Source organism: Schistocerca nitens, chromosome 4 (assembly GCF_023898315.1).
Source record: "Schistocerca nitens isolate TAMUIC-IGC-003100 chromosome 4, iqSchNite1.1, whole genome shotgun sequence".
Classification (NCBI taxonomy): Eukaryota; Metazoa; Arthropoda; class Insecta; order Orthoptera; family Acrididae; genus Schistocerca; species Schistocerca nitens.
In genome coordinates, this window is record NC_064617.1 from 889,895,014 (window position 1) to 889,913,503 (window position 18,490).

At 37.9% G+C, this 18,490-nt stretch overlaps 1 protein-coding gene across 1 annotated transcript in view; it reads right to left on the bottom strand.

Moving 5' to 3' along the window:
* Positions 1-505: 505 nt before the first annotated feature.
* LOC126253430 (ADP-ribosylation factor 1) overlaps positions 506-18,490 on the bottom strand; it is a 50,477-nt gene continuing 32,492 nt past the window's right edge. Inside the window, exon 5 of the mRNA XM_049954764.1 lies at positions 506-2,149. Coding sequence (XP_049810721.1) covers positions 1,985-2,149 — 165 coding nt within the window. The 3' untranslated portion in view covers positions 506-1,984. The remainder of the gene's footprint in view (positions 2,150-18,490) is intronic.

An 18,490-nucleotide genomic window follows, 5' to 3' on the forward strand; every position in this document is an offset into this window, starting at 1 on the left:
TTTGATTACTTTCCTTAAATATAACTAATTTTCTACTTTTTATGTACTACATAAAAGATAGTTTCAAGCCAGTTATTAAAATTAAGGGGAAAAGAGTTTCTCAACACAAACTGTATATCCTGTTGCTATCCCTCTGATGTGTAAGTCTCAATTTTCATATTTAATTACTTATTTCTGCCTATTTACACATCTTAAAAGTTCTGCCGCACTACATACAATCTCAATTCAACTGTTCATAATGCTTGTTAGATAAAACTGTTTTCATATTTAAGAAGCACAAACTCGCTCCACCACTCACTGACATTTTTGTCGAACACCTCTGCTTGTAAAATACTCTTCACATACTGCAACTAGTCAAACAGGAAGTTCCAAATCTCTATACAACATGCACATCAATAAATGATATTCATTAGAAAGAAATGGCTGATTTTTTTTATAGAATAAAGTCCAACAGTCTTGTTAGGACAAGAAAATGTAACAATGAAATAAGGCATTTAAAAATAAATTAAGAGGGATGAATTTAATACAAGAAGGCAATTAAGCACAAATACAATATTTGTTCACAAGTATGCAGGCATACATACATAATTTTAGATTCCCTTTGTTTCATGTATTTCCAAGGAAAGTTCAAATTTTAAAGGCATTAACTGCAAAAAATAGATATCTAGCAATTTTGTCTGTATACCCTTCCATAACCAGGTCTCTCAGAGACTGCATCTCTTTCTGAAAAAACACGATTTAATTTCTGCATGTCACCTTGGGGTGACAGAGAATGCAGTCTCCCATTTTATCGATGTATGGCTGTGCTGCTGAATATCTTCCAATCACAAGGACTATGGCTTTTAAATTAAGGGATAATAGTATAACAAGGATTGGACAAGTGCTGCAAATTTTTTAATACAAAACAAAGCGGAATGTGAAAAAATTTCCTTAATACCCTACATTTGTCATATGCTTCTTAATAAACTTAAATACTAAATTACAGAACATGCTTTGAAAGATCAGAAATGTCTTAAAACTTCCAACACCTTTACTCTCACATCACAAACATTCATTTTTCTTGTCCATTATTGTTCTTCAGTACTTACACCCATCTCCCTCCTGCAAAAAATGCTCTGTTAACAACTGCAAATATCAGCCGCACTCTGAACTATCAACACTTGTTGTTAGTTTCAGGCTAATACTACAGACTTTACATGCACTGTGTTGGTATTTAAATAAATGAATGATAAGAAAGGAATAAAACTCAGCACAAACAGTAGGCACATAGCATGACAGCAGCACCCACCCAATATCCAGTTTTCCATTTTTCATAAGCTGTAAAGAACTTGCATCACTACCACCAACAACCTGCCTGGGGAGAGGATTAAGTAACTTTATGAATTGGCAGTTCTGAACTTTCTAATTTTTTCCATTAATATACATCTGTAACTCACATATCAGAATAAACACAAAAGTTTGAATCGACAAACCTATTATGCTGTGCACTTCTCCCATGTAAAAAGGGATAACAGTTTCACTATCACCTCTTATCTCTTTTTAAAATGTGATTCGAAACACAGGAGGAGCGCAAAGAATGGGGACACAGCCTTTCCCTTCACTGGTCCCCACCCTGGCAACAGACTGCCGCTTTACAAGTCCGCAAAAACAAAAACACAACACGCTGCACAGTGTCTATGGTCACAGTTACCAGTGAGTCCGTGAGTCCACGCACTTACACACTTCTGCAGGATACGAAACCTGGAGGCAAACCCTTGCATGCAAACTTGCAGGAATCACTTACCACATCCCAACGTAAGCAAAATGACTGCTTTGGAACACTATTGGAAAAAATACAGGGTGTTAACTTTTTGACCCTGACTTGTTGGAATTTTGATGGAAACAGTAAATGAGAAGAGCAAGTGATTGACTGAAAGTTTGCCAGTAAAGGATAGCAGCATCTGAGTTCACCACAATCATCCGCCAAGCACAGTTCATATGGCACCTAGCGGTTGGCATTCTTCAGTTGGTTGGACAGCCAGTCGAGACCCTCGTAGAGGCCATCTCCACTTGTGGCACAAGTGGCTTGTATGTACCAATTTCGGTTGCGCAGTGAATGCAGGCCAAGTTTGTCCGTAATTTCTGCTGCATTCATTGCATTTGGCAGATCCTGCAAGAACACACAATTTTAACACTTTGTAGTACTGAGAGATTTGTCTGCATGGCTGTGAAAAAATATTTAAACAGTAAATATTAACCTAAGATAAGGAATATTACTCCTATTTACAGAAGTTTATAAAATGATTCAGTCATTTTTTAATGTTTTAACCCTAACGATAAATGAACTACCACTCTGTACCAATTTTCTCCTGAAAGTGAAAATAGTATTAACATTAAGGCTATTCAATTCTGTGAGAGCTGCACTTTTAAACAAGTGAAGAAATATACCTAGCAGTTAAGACAACTTCAGACTAGAACAAAGAAACATACAAATGGAGTATAACTTGTTTCTAAAATTAAACCTCTCTTAACTGAAGACATCATGTATAAAGAGAAAAATACAGAAAAAACAGCACCATCACCTTCAGTACATTTTCAGTTTCTGGAAGGTATACTGTACTCTTCATCCAGGAACACTGCAGTTCATGGTGAATGTTTTATAAATTCACAACTTCACTTGCCCTGTCTGCATTATACATGATATCTTCAGCAGTGTCACCAATATTTAAACACCCATGCTCCAAGTCTCAAACAGACATTTCTAAATGCTATGTAAGCACCTCACAGCAAAAATGGCGTAGAAATCTTATCCAACTTCTCTTCTAAGCCTAAAATTTATTAAATAATGCCACAGAGTAGTTTCTAACCCTTGAGGAGGAGATGATTCAATTACCAAGTCAGCATTCAAAAACAGTCTACCGGTTCAGATTCTTTAAAACTTCCCTCTAACTGCAGAGTACACAATCAAATTGCCACAAACTTATTTCTAGTACCTGTAACATAGTGTCACAAACAAGGAAGTTAGTAGTATATGACGTATTCATTCACTATTGCAGTACAGTAACTGCAAAGTTTCTAATAAAGGTGTCACATTAGAAATGTACTCTGCTGAATACAATAAAACCACATACGCAAAACTAAATGTAAATGAAGAGACTTAAAAAAAAAAAAAAAAAAAAAAAAGGATACTGTTAAAGTAAAATTATTCTTTCCCTGTACTGTACTTCAAAGGGGGGTTCAGATGGGCACTGAAAACCAAGTTTTATATGAATTAATTGAAACCTTTGGAAAAGTATTGAAAGAGTAAATAGAATTGTTAAAAAAATTACTCAAATTCAAGTTTAAATTGTTTGCGAGGCATTTCTAAGGTGACTGAGCACAACATTTTAAAAAACCTTTATTCTGCTATAGAAACTGATGTGTTTATCCTGACCCTGTGACAATGCCATTCTGAATTAAGATTCCCAAGCCGAGTAGTCAGTTTAGGTAAACAAAATTGTTTCCACAGAACAACATACAAGACTTTCTAAACAATGAATATGTGAAAGAACTGTTTCAGATGCTTAAACTGGGTCAGACATTTTACTTCTCACTTTCGATGTGTCTACTACTCATTTATTCCTTAAAAGGGGGGGTAGATGTAATGGATTTTTGTCCAATATATTTTCTTGATCCACACAGTTTAATTTATGTTTGTGAATTTTATCATGGTGGCAGCTTTAGAAATACTTTAAATTGTTAAACTGCTTAATTCTGCCCTGGCAGCCACTCCCACCTTTTCTGACATTTGGGAAACTGCTTGCTTCAGCGGAATTTTTGTCAGTGTGAAGGCTATTTTCTTTCGATATCTTTGGCTGATATCTTTCTTGCATGTGGTTTATTTATGTTTTGACAATACTAACACGTATTAGTAGGTGGAAGGTTGAACTCTCGAACCTTCACGTGCAAGTCAGGATTTATGCATAATGGGTGGTGGGAAAACTGTTTAGGAAACAGAGGTTTCATAGAAATCTGTTTACCAGCAAAAAAGAGGAAGCAGTGCGAAATTAAGAACATAAGCTCTCAGCTTCAGCATCGAAACTTGTGATTGGAGAATTGTACAGGTGTGTGAATGATGATGATATGGATTCCACTGTGTTCAGACTTATTGATTTAGAGCTTCTCCACCAGGCTATAAAGTTTTCATGTTCATGTGTTAGCTGTAAAAATACGGAATACATGATTGTTGCTGAAGAATGAAGAGTGGGAATAGCTTGTGATTTTAAATTAATTTGTAGTCTGTGTGGCTCTGAATTCCTCCTTAAACACTGACACTGCTACCTATGAAAGCAATTTTAGGTTAGCATACACTCCGAGACACCTTGGACCGGGCAGGGAAGGAGGTAATTTATTGTGTGGTTTTCTGAACATGCCTCTATCTTGGGCACAGTTTGAAAAAAAAAAAAAAAAAAAAGAAAAAGTCTGATGCTGTATGCGATACTGCCAAAGTTTCTATGAAGAAATCAGTGAACGAACTGGTAACCAAAAAGAAATATATCCTGGGTTAGATATTCACGACTGAATCTCCTGCAAATGTTACTGACTCCCCCCCCCCCCCCCTCTCTCTCTCTCTCTCTCTCTCTCTCTCTCTCTGTGTCTGTCTGTCACATCTCTGTATTGGTATTGACTCAGGTAAAGTTTTAGATGTAGAAATTATGTCTAAATACTGCCACCAGTGTGCAACGAAGCACATGTACAACAATGAAGACAGTGAGATACTGTAGCAAGAAAACATGCAGTAGCATGCTCCAAAAATTATAGTGGCTCAAGTGGGGACATGGAGGCTGCTGCAGTTGTTAGGATGTTCTCATCTGAGGTCCAGTATAGTGTTAGATACACTAAATAACTTGGTGATGGGGACGCCTCTTCATTCAAAGCTGTAACAGATAGTAAGCAGAGGAAAGAAAACTAAACTTACTGTTAGACAAGGATAATTGCGCCTGAGAAACCATTTTAGGTGATCTTCATTTAATGCCATATAAATTGTTTGCAGCAAGTGACTGCATCTATCTTCCAAGATAATGTGATCACCAATTACAATAAGTTTGGTGAACATCTGGATGTAGGAAGTCATTCCTCTAATAATAACCAACTGGATATTATCTTGCTATTGGAATAGTTGATGGTTTAGCATCTTCTCGAGCATATCAAGAAATTTGACGAGTTTCTTCAAAGTAGGGTAAAAGCATTGGTCTGTCTTCAGGATTTAAAGGGGATGAACAAAAATAAAACCAGTGGTGTTTCAGTTTCCAGTCACCTTGGAATGGATAAGTATAGGTTCTGTGCAGTTATCAAAAGAATCTTATGCCATTCTTCCCACAAAATAGTGGCAATTCACATGATGAGTCAAGTGGATAGGAATCGTGCACTCTGCTCTTCAAAGTAGGCTACAAAAGGTCAACAATACTGAGATCTGATGACTGGGGGCCAGAGAGATGACAAATTCATCCTCATAAAACCAGTCCTGGGCAATGCAAGGTGTGTGAACAGGGGCCCTGTCAGCATTGAACACTGCATCACCATTGGGGAACAAGCACTGTACTATGGGATGGACTTCATCAGCCAAAACAGTCACAATCCTTGGCAGTAAAGTGACATTGCAGAGCATTCATGGTGCCCATGAAATACCATGGTATGGCTGCCCAAATCATCACAAAATTCGTTTGATGCTTGGATGTAAAATTAGCTTGGAAACAGTGCGACTAAGACTTACCCAACCGAACAATATTCTTCTGTTGTGCCATAGTTCAGATTTTATAGCTTCGGCACCAGGTTCTCCTTCAGCTCACCCTACAATTCCCTGCATATGGGATTCCCTTCATGTAGTTTTTGTGATGACAGGGTTCACGAGTACAAGATTCAGTTCTGCCACGACTTATGCAGCTGTTGTTCCATTACAGGGTGTATACGCGGACAAGGAAAAGAAATTCTTGGATTTCCTGGTTAAAATTACACTTTTCCCAGGTGAACATATATTTTTTCCATATTAAGTGACAATATACTTTCCCTCGGAACTGTAAAGTTTATCAATCCTTTGAGTGGTTAAGGTTTTATAAATGGCGCAGAACTTCTTTGCGGCAATTAGAAAACAAAACCCAACAAGAGCGGGAACGCATTTTGGAAAGACCTTTGATGTGGCGTAACATGTACAGTGCTCATTTTCGTATTACGAAAGTATAAATTGTAATTCCACCAAACACAGCACAAGTTAAGGTTTCAATTAATACACACAGAGTAGCTACAAGGAAATCAAAGCATTAACATATAATATTGATCTTTAAGATTAATAAGCTACAAGAAAAGCTAACCTTTCACGTGTGTGTGTGTGTGTGTGTGTGTGTGTGTGTGTGTGTGTCAGTCGCTAAGCTACACAAATGCACTAGTAAAATTTTAAATAATGAAATAAATGTCTGGTCTTTTGGGCACAAAATTCTTGTCTTTTGGGCACAAAATTCTTCTAAGTGGCTGGTCCTCTAAGCTTTAAGTTTCAAATGAGAGTCAAATGCTCTGTGATTTAAGAAACTCATCGCCATCTCTAACAATTCATCTTGCGTAGAAGGAATTCACTTTGAAAGTAATGCTTTTCAAACCTCCATGGGAAATATTTTCCTGCGACCTGTTAGAAATAGGTTTCTTTCTTTCAGCAGAGCAACAGAAAACAGGCGTTACTACGCGTGTGCAGCTGCAATGATGTAAGGCAACCTGATATGAAGCTTTTCAGTGTGGTTTTCGGGACGCAAGTTTTCTTGGCGTACCGGTTCTGTTATCTCACATTTGATTCTGTATTATGGTATAATGCCACTGATGCCAGAAGATTAAACTGTGTACTTCAAATTCAGCGAACAGTTAAAAGTAGCCACTAGTGTGGAATGAAACACTTCGTTTCAAATCAAGTGACTGCCTCTGCGGAAAAGATTAATGAAAGCCATATTTCTTTACCAAACCGACAAAAATAACTTCATTGATCTGCAACGTGATTAATGTTTAACTTCCGAAAATGTGGAAATAAAATCAAATCAGAGAAGTGAAACCAATAACACATTTTAGCTTCCCATAATTATGTGAATGTATTTTAATTCACTTCATAGATTAGTTTCGTTTTCATTTGACACGAGATGAAAAGCAAATTAAGAGGAAACAGCAAAGTCACTAAAGGTAAACAAAGGTCACTTGGAGACTAGCCCCCTTACCACTCCAATTCAATTCAGATTGCTCTACGCATGCGCAAATCTAGCAGCTTCGGCAGGCCAGAAAATTTTTTTTTTAAGTAGCTAGAAGCTGGGAAAGCTAAGTTCATACGCAGTTCAACTGCACATGTGCATGAGCCCACTGGCAACTGCTCAAATGAACCTAATGTAAACAGTTGTGACTTCTCGCATGTTGAAGCAATTTCTTGTTATGAAGTATTGCATATGCTTTATCCTAAAGCCTTTGACACATTTTGCTATTGGAGACGGTGGTGTATGCACTGTGTTTTGGTTTCCTTTTAACTAGTTTTATTTTGTTTTTCCTCTTTTTTATTGCTGCAGTATTACTCTGCAGTATCAGAATACAGTTCTTACCAGTCAAAATTACAAAAATTTAACTGGAAACTATAACAATGAAAATTTCCCAGAATCCTAAACAAATTCCCAGATTTTCCCCTTTCTCCCAGATGCAAAAATTCACAGGTTTTTTCCTGGATTGCTCAATTGTCCCAGAGCATGGTAAGTCGCAATGCCGATTAAAGTTTACGTTGAGAAATCGTGACTGTCTTTGAAGAGGATTGTGATAAATTCTTTAAACACCAAACATTTTGGCTACCTTGGTTATGGAAGTGCCTACCATACAAGCACCAACAATTTGCCCATGTTTGAATTCCTTAGCAGACATAATGCACTCACAACCATACAGAACACTGTTTTGACCACAACTGACAATTGCAACATACTGAGGACAACACACAGGTACACGTTCAAATACAACTGCGAAACCTGCAGTCTTGCCTAACATCTGCATTTATGTTCAAGTGCACATTTCTCATAGTCCTTCCATATTTCTTAACACCCCCTGTATATACATCAATCCCAGGATTTATAAGGTTATGGTTACTAAAGGGATCTCACATCCGATTTTATTGTTATAATCACAGTTTAACTTCAATACACTGATTTCAAATGGTTTGCTGTATCAAAATGTTAGGGAAAAGTTAAATGTGTCCTATATTTTCAACAGCCATACACAGAACACAACTACAAAGGATAATAGAGAATTGGATTACACGTCTCAAATGCTGAGTAACTAAATGGGTATTACATATTGTCACACACAGCAAAAATATATTATGAACATAGTTCCTCCCTATCATCAAATACAACAACTGTAAATGTGGCTGGAGACTGCACATTAGAGCCAAAATACCCTGCACAACATAACTAAAGGATACCTTTCTCAAAGTCCTGTAACTGTCTCCCTTTGTGATCAGTGAATTTAAAATTTGGCTCAAAGGTGCCTAGGATCTTCCTCTGTGATTGGCAAAAGTCTGGTGATGTGCAAAGTCACCCTTGGACTCAGTGAAGATTTGAACAGCAAGGGGGAAGGGGAAAAAAAAGAAAGGAAGGAAGGAAGTGGGGGGGGGGGGGGTCAGAGCACAGTAGTTCATGTGAGGTGAGGTGAGGTGAGTAAGTGATGGCACGTTGGCACCAAACTGCACCACAATTTGGATCAACGCCACTGTAGACCACGTCAGACAATGGGAAGATGATCACACTCCTCTTACTAACATTTCACTCCTTTTGATGTCTTTTTGCGACAGGTCAGAACTGCAATGTGCAGCATTGAAATAAGGCGATTTTTCTTATAGGTGTCCCAGGAGTCATTTCAGATATACTGAAGCTAAGAACTGTCACGAAACGGCCTTGGGGCATCAATGAAACCACTCCCTCTTGGGTGTCCATTTACCCCCATTGCAAAGGCAAAAATGATCATTTCCAGTGCACTGTGGAACAGAACGAAATTTGAACATGATTCACAGCAGCCAATAGTGTTTATGCTATTTCAACCCTTCTGTTTCACACACTCTTAGCATGACCATGGGGAACGGGAGGGAAGGGTGACATTGACACACCCATAAAGAAATCTGTAGATGGTCCCTCTAAGACCACCTTTGGTGCCACCCACACACATTTGCTGAGCACTTTAAAAACAAACCTGCGGAGAGACAAATCTCACTTCAATTTCTAGGTGCCTCTTTGTGAGCAGCCTGAACAGTTGCCCACAATCAGGAGTTAGCACAGCATGTCCAGGGGTTGCCTTCCCAAAGGCACCTACTGTGCTGTGGTGTGGTGTGTGTGTGTGTGTGTGGGGGGGGGGGGGGGGGGGGGGGGAAGTCCCAACCTGTACACAGTCCAATCTTGCCACGTTGGCAAACAATGATGAAATGACTAAGACAACATGAACACCCAGTCCCCAGGCAGAGAAAATTCCCAACCCAGCCAGGAATCTAACCCCGGGACCCTGTGATCCAGAGGCAGCAATGCTAGCCGCCAGACCACTAGCTGCGGACTTTTGGTGAAAATCTCCAATGTTTAGCAGTCTGTTGTACCTGTCTTGACTCATCTCCTCTATACGGGAAGTAGCAATCTATTCTTGTCATGATATTGTCAAAATTTGTAGTTGGTATAACAACCGGCAGGTAGCTCTAAATGTAGAATAAGCTAATGCAGGTAAGTGGCAAAAACAAATCCATAATGATTGAATACTGCATTAGTAGTATGCTGCTTCTCACAGTCATGTCAAATATCTATGAATAATGTTGTGGAATGAAATAGAACGAGTATATAAGGATTGTAAGTAGGGAAGGCGAATGGCCCATTTCTGTTAATTGAGAGAATTTTAGGGAAGTGTGTTAGTCTGTTGAGGAGACTGCGTTTGATACTGGTGCAACCCATTTTGAGTATTGTTTAAGTGTTTGGGATCCACATCAGGTAAAATAGAAGGAAGACACTGAAGCAAATCAAGAGGTGGGCTGCTCGAGTTGTTATAGTTAGGTTCGAACAACACACAAGTATTACAGAGATGCTTTAGGAAGTCAAAGAGGAATCCCTGGAGGGACAGTGGTTTTATTGGTACAGGATACCATGTACTTCACAGTGGCTTGTGAAGGATATATGTAGATGTAAAGGTACATTTTTTTAAGTGCTCAACAATGGTGTGCAGGGGGCACCAAGAGTGTTCCTGTACTGGCGAGGGAGGCAGGGTCTTGGAGGAACCATTTGTCCTTTTATTCATGCATGTGTCAATGTCATCGCCACTCTGTCACAGAACATTTTTCGGGCAGAACATCTCCACACACAGTCACAAGACAGTTTTCAAGGTATTGAATGAAGTACAGGACGAATGATAATAAACAGTTAAATGCATAATAAACTAAATCAAGTCATAATCAAGAATTCAATAGTAACACTTATTAAGAATAGGCTACAATCGCTGAAATCTTTATAGTCTCCTTGTGTTTACTGCCAGAGCCGAAATTTGACAATTCCATATTTTGGCGATCCATCCGTCTGCCATCTTCAGGAGAATCACTAATGTTAACACATTCTAAGTTTAAAATAAATCTTACTGTGATGAAGTTTTATATTAATTATACCTGTGACATTTCTCATCACTCATCTCCATCACTTCCGGACACTTATCAATAAAAATTTTGCATTCAATATTAATTTGAAATAACTACACAGTAAGAATGGCAGCTAGTAACTGCTTTGTAATAATAAAATAAAGATCAGATTTAAAAACCTCCCTGAATGTTGTCAAAGTTCCATTACTGAAAACATTCCAAGGATAAACATTTACTACCGTATTTCCCCAATAAACCTAATTTGTCATTTGAAAAATACTGTTTCATCTTATAATCGTAGATTGAAGAATTGCAGCTGAGATTAACATTTTCACATTGTTTAATAGACAATGTAAAAGTAGTCTTACATTTACAGATGATGCTTTGACTACTGAGATCATTAACACATTCATTTTAAAGAATAGTGAAGGGTAGAGCTGAGCAAGCAATATTCACATTCATACAGGCTCCAGATTTCCCAATACGCTGAAGCACTCTCAGTATCAATGTTGTTCTAACAATCACATCACATTTGTTAGTGGAAGGGATATGCGAGAAACTATTACTTAGCCACTAGAACAGTCTACTGCTCTGCTTAAAATACAAATTTGTCCATTATTTTATTATGAGAGATGGTAATGATTTACTAAGTGGGTTGCAAATGAAAAAATCTGTTGTGGTTCACATATTAGAATATCAGGTACAAACTTTCCCAGACTTTTGATCTGCTTTACAACATGGAGGCAGCACTGGGATGAAACATGGAAAATTAATCCAGATTGAAATGTCTAACAAGCTAAATGAATAGTACTAAACTGTTAACTGTTTACACAACAAATTACAGTTACAGGACCGATCATGGAAATAGTACCAACAGGTATCAGTAGATGTCGGGACAAGCGAAGTTCTGGAATTAGAATGAATGGTGATTTCGATCTTTTATTTACTTTTTAGTTGCTGCCCTTAGACATGACTTACACATTAGAAGATATTGCAGTCCATGTTTCACAGCTGCTTGAGCACAGCACTACAGAACGGTGGGAGGGGGAACAGTGCTACCAGCTTGGCTTAGAACTAGAATGAGTTCAGGGAGAGGAGTGGTGCACGGGCAGCAGATTATGTCATGCTGCCAACCAAGAAAAAGTATACAGTTTACTTTGACCTTTCAAAAAAACTTCTACCATGTTTAAACAGCAGTTTGCCTGGATCCATTTGTAGATCGACTTTAAAATTTAACAAATACTCAACTATAGTATTCATTTCTGCAGGAGATGGTAAATGTCTGGATTGGAGTTAGTGGTGTACTTAAGTAATTCATGCGGCAATGTTGTCGAGGCTCATCTTAACATATAATGGGAACAAAATGTGGTGTGTCAGCTGCTGGTTCTACGCAGTCAATGAGAGTGTGGTGCACGGATGATGTATTTGGAAGCAAGAGACATTGTAACATTCTCACATTCCTAAAGAAGCGAAATCTGGTTCGTATTCAGATAGAAACAGCTGTGTTCTCAGGTGTCACGATAGCCACAACTTCATATATTGCAATGTATTCAGAAGGAAGTCAAATATTTGTGACAATAAAGAAAATTATATTTAATAATACCACAGACGACATGGTAACTAAGAGAATTATCAGAATTTTCTAGGTGGATGCAGAGGCAATATCTAAAAAACTTTCAAGCAGACGGCATTTCCTGACGTGAGCAAGAATTCTAAGTACTAACATTGACATATTTAGTAATGAACTGTTTTTACATGGAGAAAGCAAGCCAAATGGTATGTGTGTTTCATAAAGGAAAGCGAAAATAGGGGTTTCCTTGGAGTCACAAGCCAGATTTAAAATACCTTCACTGACAAGGGAACCTCCCCATCGCACCCCCCTCAGATTTAGTTATAAGTTGGCACAGTGGATAAGGCCTTGAAAAACTGAATACAGATCAATCGAGAAAACAGGAAGAAGTTGTGTGGAACTACGAAAAAATAAGCAAAATATACCTACTGAGTAGTCCATGTGTATGATAGGCAACATCAAGGCTAATGCGAGCTCGGGAGCGCCGTGGTCCTGTGGTTAGCGTGAGCAGCTGCAGAATGAGAGGTCCTTGGTTCAAGCCTACCCTCGGGTGAAAAGTTTAACTTTTTATTTTCAGTTTATGTAACAAACGCTTATATTTTCATCAATTTTTTGGAGTGATTATCACATTCACAAGAAAACCTAAATCGGGCAAGGTAGAAGAATCTTTTTACCCATTCGCCAAGTGTACAAGTTAGGTGGGTAGACAACATATTCCTGTCATGTGACGCACATGCCGTCACCAGTGTCGTATAGAATATATCAGACGTGTTTTCCTGTGGAGGAAACGGTTGACCTATGACCTTGCGATCAAATGTTTTCAGTTCCCATTGGAGAGGCACGTCCTTTCGTCTACTAATCGCACGGTTTTGCGGTACGGTCGCAAAACACAGACACTAAACTTATTACAGTGAACAGAGACGTCAATGAATGAACGGACAGATTATAACTTTGCGAAAATAAAGAAAGTAAACTTTTCACCCAAGGGAAGACTTGAACCAAGGACCTCTCATTCCGCAGCTGCTCACGCTAACCACGAGACCACGGCGCTCCTGAGCTCATACTATCCTTTATGTTGCCTATCTTGCACATGGACTACTCAGTTTGTATATTTTACTTATTTTTTCATAGTTCCACACAACTTCTTCCTGTTTTCTCAATAGATCTGTGTTTAGTTTTTCAAGGCCTGTCCACTGTGCCAACTTATAACTAAATCTGAGGGGGGTGCGATTGGGAGGTTCCCTTGCGAGTTCAGAAACCACTTCAGAAAAAAAGTAGGCCTCTTGAAAAAGTGCATAAGGCAGGGAAGAATTGTGTCAACAAACACTCTAGGCGTAGATTGGTTCTACTATGTTCATTATTGTCAGTTATTACCCATTGCGTTTTACTTATTATTTTACAGGCACTGTGCGATTTTTCTTTCGAGTACTAGATGAGTACGTAGCATACAAACCCCACGATGACTATTTTCTTCTTCTTACTGGCCATACCTTCTAACACAAACTACTTTTGAAATGCAAAAATGTACTAGAACAAATAAAATGTCTATAAAACGCCACACTGTACAACATACTTGTAGTAAGACAGTCACAATTCCTGAAATTGGTCACCTATGGCCTCCGGCCTGTTGAGGAGCACCGCAGTCCTGGGTCCATAGATAAACCATGAAAATCCACTGCAACACAAACAAACAAACCTGGCCTGCAGACAGATCGGTGAGACTAGGACCTGCACATTAGTGGGAACCAAATGGCTTTAGATCGGCAGGCCCGATCCATTACAGATACCCACAGAAACGGCTTGTGGTTTTGGCCCATCACGGAAATCCACTCCGTGTGGTCAGCTATTCACGAGCCACAGACAGCGTGCTGATGATATGAGACCACAGTAATCAGTCCATGCAATAAACAATTTGTTCAAACACTCTGAGAATCAATAGTAATGAGGATAGGTAGCAACTCGCCTTCAGATTATTGCTGACCCACAGACAGGCACAAAGGAAAGACAATCACACTCTCGCAACGAAATTTTCAGCCATACCTCTTGTCAGGAAACGAGAGAGCGCGCACACCTAGTCGGCGGTGTGGGTCTCCCGCATTGTCCCCTAAGCTCCTCACCACCACCACCACCACCACCACCACCACTTACAGGTAGTGTGTCTCGTACATTATACAGAATATTTCTCTAAAAGAACACCCACCCACACCCAGACATAACCATCACTTACACTGTGTTTACAAAACATGCTACAAAGATACGACACTATGGTTTCACAGAGAGTGTACACACTCAGGGATGCTGTAACATTTTTGGATTATTTTATATGTATATAAGGTTTAACCAATTTTTAAAAAATCAGAAATACCAACACACATAGCTAGTATTGCAAAATTCCTGGGAATTTAAAATCTAAGAAATATTCCCAGGGAATATTGTTGGCAACATTCCCAAAATTCATAAATTCCCAGGAATTTATTTTTAATTAGCAAGACAGCCCAAAAAACTTGATAGGTAAAAGCAGTAATCAAACTCAAAAACTGAAATATATTTCAAGATAAAATTATAATTAAATAAAACTCCTGCGAATTTATGATTTTAATAACAAAAGAACTCAATAGGTTAATGTGGTAACTGTGTGATTAAGAAACCAAGAAACACAGTTATATGTTAAAAAATATTATAACTGAATAAAACATCAGAAAAATAGCAGAACATAAAATGTCAAAAATCAAATCAAAACAACTAAAGGCAAAAGGTTTAATACAGCATCTTTACTTTCGATTTTCAATCTTTTTTTTAAGTCCCCTAATCACTATCATTGCCACTCTCAATGTCCATTAAATCATCTTGATCCTTCACCTCTTCTACATTTCCAAATAAAAAACAAATAATCATCATTACAGTTACTTGACACAATCTCATCATCTTCAATCTCAAGGATTTCTTCATCTTCTTCCTGCCTTCCTGTTTCCTCTGGGTTGGCTTCTGCTTGCTTGCTTGTTTGTTTCTTCTTCTCTTTTGGAGGTGGAGCATTCATGAGCTGCTCGCTCAGAAGAAAGATGGTTTCTTTTCTTGGAATGCAACAAATAAAACCTGCTAAATGTACGCTCTGTGGCAGCCGAAGTTACTGGTGCCCCAATATTCTTATGGCTACGTCTGCCAAGTCACAAGTGCCTCTCAACCCCCCCAACCACGACAGAGGCCTGATAATTTTATCCTTATTGGCCATCCCTTCCCAACGAAACATTGACAATAAGCCTCCCTTGTCTGTCTTAACTTTTAAGACATCCAAACCCATATGCCGAGCACAATCACAAACAAAACCTATGGCATCTCTTAGTTCCATAGGGTCCAGCAAACTTTCCTGCATTTTAGCGTCAAGCATAAATGCTGCAAGATGGATTGGTAAATGCCAAAATTTTCTCTTCTCAATGTACTCCATGGCTGTCTTCAGATTTTTGCATGGATGGCGACGGTAAGTTTTCCTTCATACTTTTCTCTAGCTCATTTAATTTTAAACTTTTGCACATTTTTTAAACATTAGTCATTGAAAATGGCATACTAGGGAAAAATTATGCCAATAAACCAGCAGAGATTTATGATTTACTTAAAGATATAAGTGATTTTATTGACATAAAACATGGTTAAACATTAATTAATGATTCTAAAAGGGAGAGTGATATTTTAGAAAAATAAATTTATAAATCATAATTTATTGAAACTTTCCTGGCAGATCAGAACTGTGTGCCGGACCGAGACTCAAACTCGGGACCTTTGCCTTTCGCGGGCAAGTGCTCGACCATCTGTATTTATTGCAAGAAATGAGAAGCCTGAATTCTGAAAGTGAAACCCCTCTAGTCATTCGTTTGCAAAAACTAAAAAATTCTACAGATGACAGCCGGTTGAGAATTACACCTACCTAGAAATATTTAGCAAGTTTACGTTTCATTCAGAGAAATGTGAGCTTTCAACTTCCCTAAACTTAGTAGGTCTAGCGTTATTTTAAATTATTTTTAATGCTAGACTAGCAGTAAATGATGTTTTGCATGGAATTTGCAAGGAAATTAATGTAGGAAATTATAAATCTTTGATTAAAATGTATGAATTTACTTAGTTAACGTAGTTCTAAGGTTCTTTAACTGTAACCAGGTGTTAAAACATTCAAAATCTAAAAATTTTCAGAAATTCCCAATTTTTGGGAATCTTCCCAGGCCAAAGAAATATTCTCGGCAATATTCCCATTTTATAAGTTCCCTCCCACTGAGAACATACCCAGCCCACAGACCCATTCAAAAACGCAGAAGAAAATCTTAAGATACTCCGCCACTTCCCAAAATCTCATACAATGGATTTAATGGAGGAGCTTGGAACTTGTGTATAGTACAAACAGCAATGAGAAAATACTCTCAATGACAAACTAGATAGTGAATCAGTTAATTTCTTCAAACATTTCTCTTGTGTATGATAATTTTCACAAATATGTACATTTTTTCCATTAGCAAAAAAGAATTGTAATCACACACACAAACTTTGTGAAACAATGGTGGTGTTATATCTATGTAGCATGTTTTGCAAAGGAACAGTAAGTGATTTGCATGTGCGTGATGTTCCATATAACAGAGGCAGCACAATACCTATTAAGTAGGTAAATAAAAATACCATTTCTAACATTAACATTTAAAAATACTCAGATTCATATTGTCCTACTTTCCAATTGCAGTCTAAAAAAACCAAGAGGGGTAGAAAATCACACACGCAAACATCACCAAACAATCATGTAAACAAATGCACTTGAAAATTAGAATATGTTGTCGAAACAAGTTGTGCTAAGTATGAAAAAAATAAGTAACTTGTGAAGTTTTCATTATTTAAATCAGGAATGACGCAGTTGCAAACTTTCCTGACATGAAATTTAATATCTGCTTACTCCACTCCAGCTTTTGTATTACTGGAAATCTAGAGTTCAGACCTAAATATGGCCCACAAACTAGTTTGCAAGTTTTAATAAGAGGACGAACAAGTTGTGTCAAGAATACTGTAACAGCATTTCCACACTAAAAATATTAATGATATTGCATAGTTAATTATTTTTCCACCTCCTCATCCAATCCATTTCCACACTTTGATGCACCAACCAACATATCAATATGGATATTTTTTAGCACTGTCACACAACAAACTTCAACAAAATTCAAGCATTAATATTGCAGCGAAGTAAACTTTTCGTCTTCGAGTAATGTTCAAATTACTATCCTATCCATAATTTCCTGATAAGGAAGGAGGTTGTTTCAGCTCGAGTACAGCCAGGTACACATGAGCACAGGTGGGCAGGGGTGGCCAATGTTACAACTGGGCCATAGTGTACACTATCAGACTGCACCCACCAAGCACACAAGAGCAGGGGTGGCTAAACAGCTCATGAATGAACAGAACATGCGCACTAGGGCTGTCTGCTATGTAGCCTGCAAAACCAGTGTCTCTGCATGTGTGTGACAAGGAGGGAGTGCAGGCACCCTTGCACTATGGAATGGCATTTGAATTGCCTGTGGTAGAATTTTGTCAGATATATAGATGACTTGTTGAAGTAACACATCAATACAATGGTGTCTGCTAAGAACTCTTGACTATTCCACGAATGAAATTCCCATTGCTTACTCATCATAAAATGAAAATTAATCCCTTGCAGTATCTTCCCACAATACCATAATATATCAAACCAGGCTACAAAACCACTTTGAATTGTAGCTACCAGTTTCAATCTTCTTTGAATTTCATGTAGCATTATCACTGTTCCAATGAAGATTACTCCACAGAGAGCCTCTTAAAAAGTTTATGTGATATGCTAAACAAGTATAACTTCTATGACATGAGCACACTTTTCATCGACAGAAACAAATACATAAAGCGTGCAATGAAGACTGAGTGCCTCAATTTATACATAGTTTTGTTACTAAACAGTTAATGTAAGTATGGTAGTAAGACCTAAATGTGGAAAAACAATAACATATAGGCATAGACCTATTTCGAGTGCTCCATATTTGTATCAATATCTTAGGATAATGACAGTGTTATCAACACGTAGTGTCATCATCATGAATACTCCCCGCTTTATATAAATTTGTATAATGTTTTCCTTTTTATTGTGAAATTAAACATATATAAAATTCCAAATGTAATTTATTGTACTACACTAACATTCATATGATTTATATATACATTGTTATGAGAATATAACCATCTTTATACTGTAATTGAACTTATTGACGAAGCCCATGGTATAAGAAAATACTGAACGGCTAATA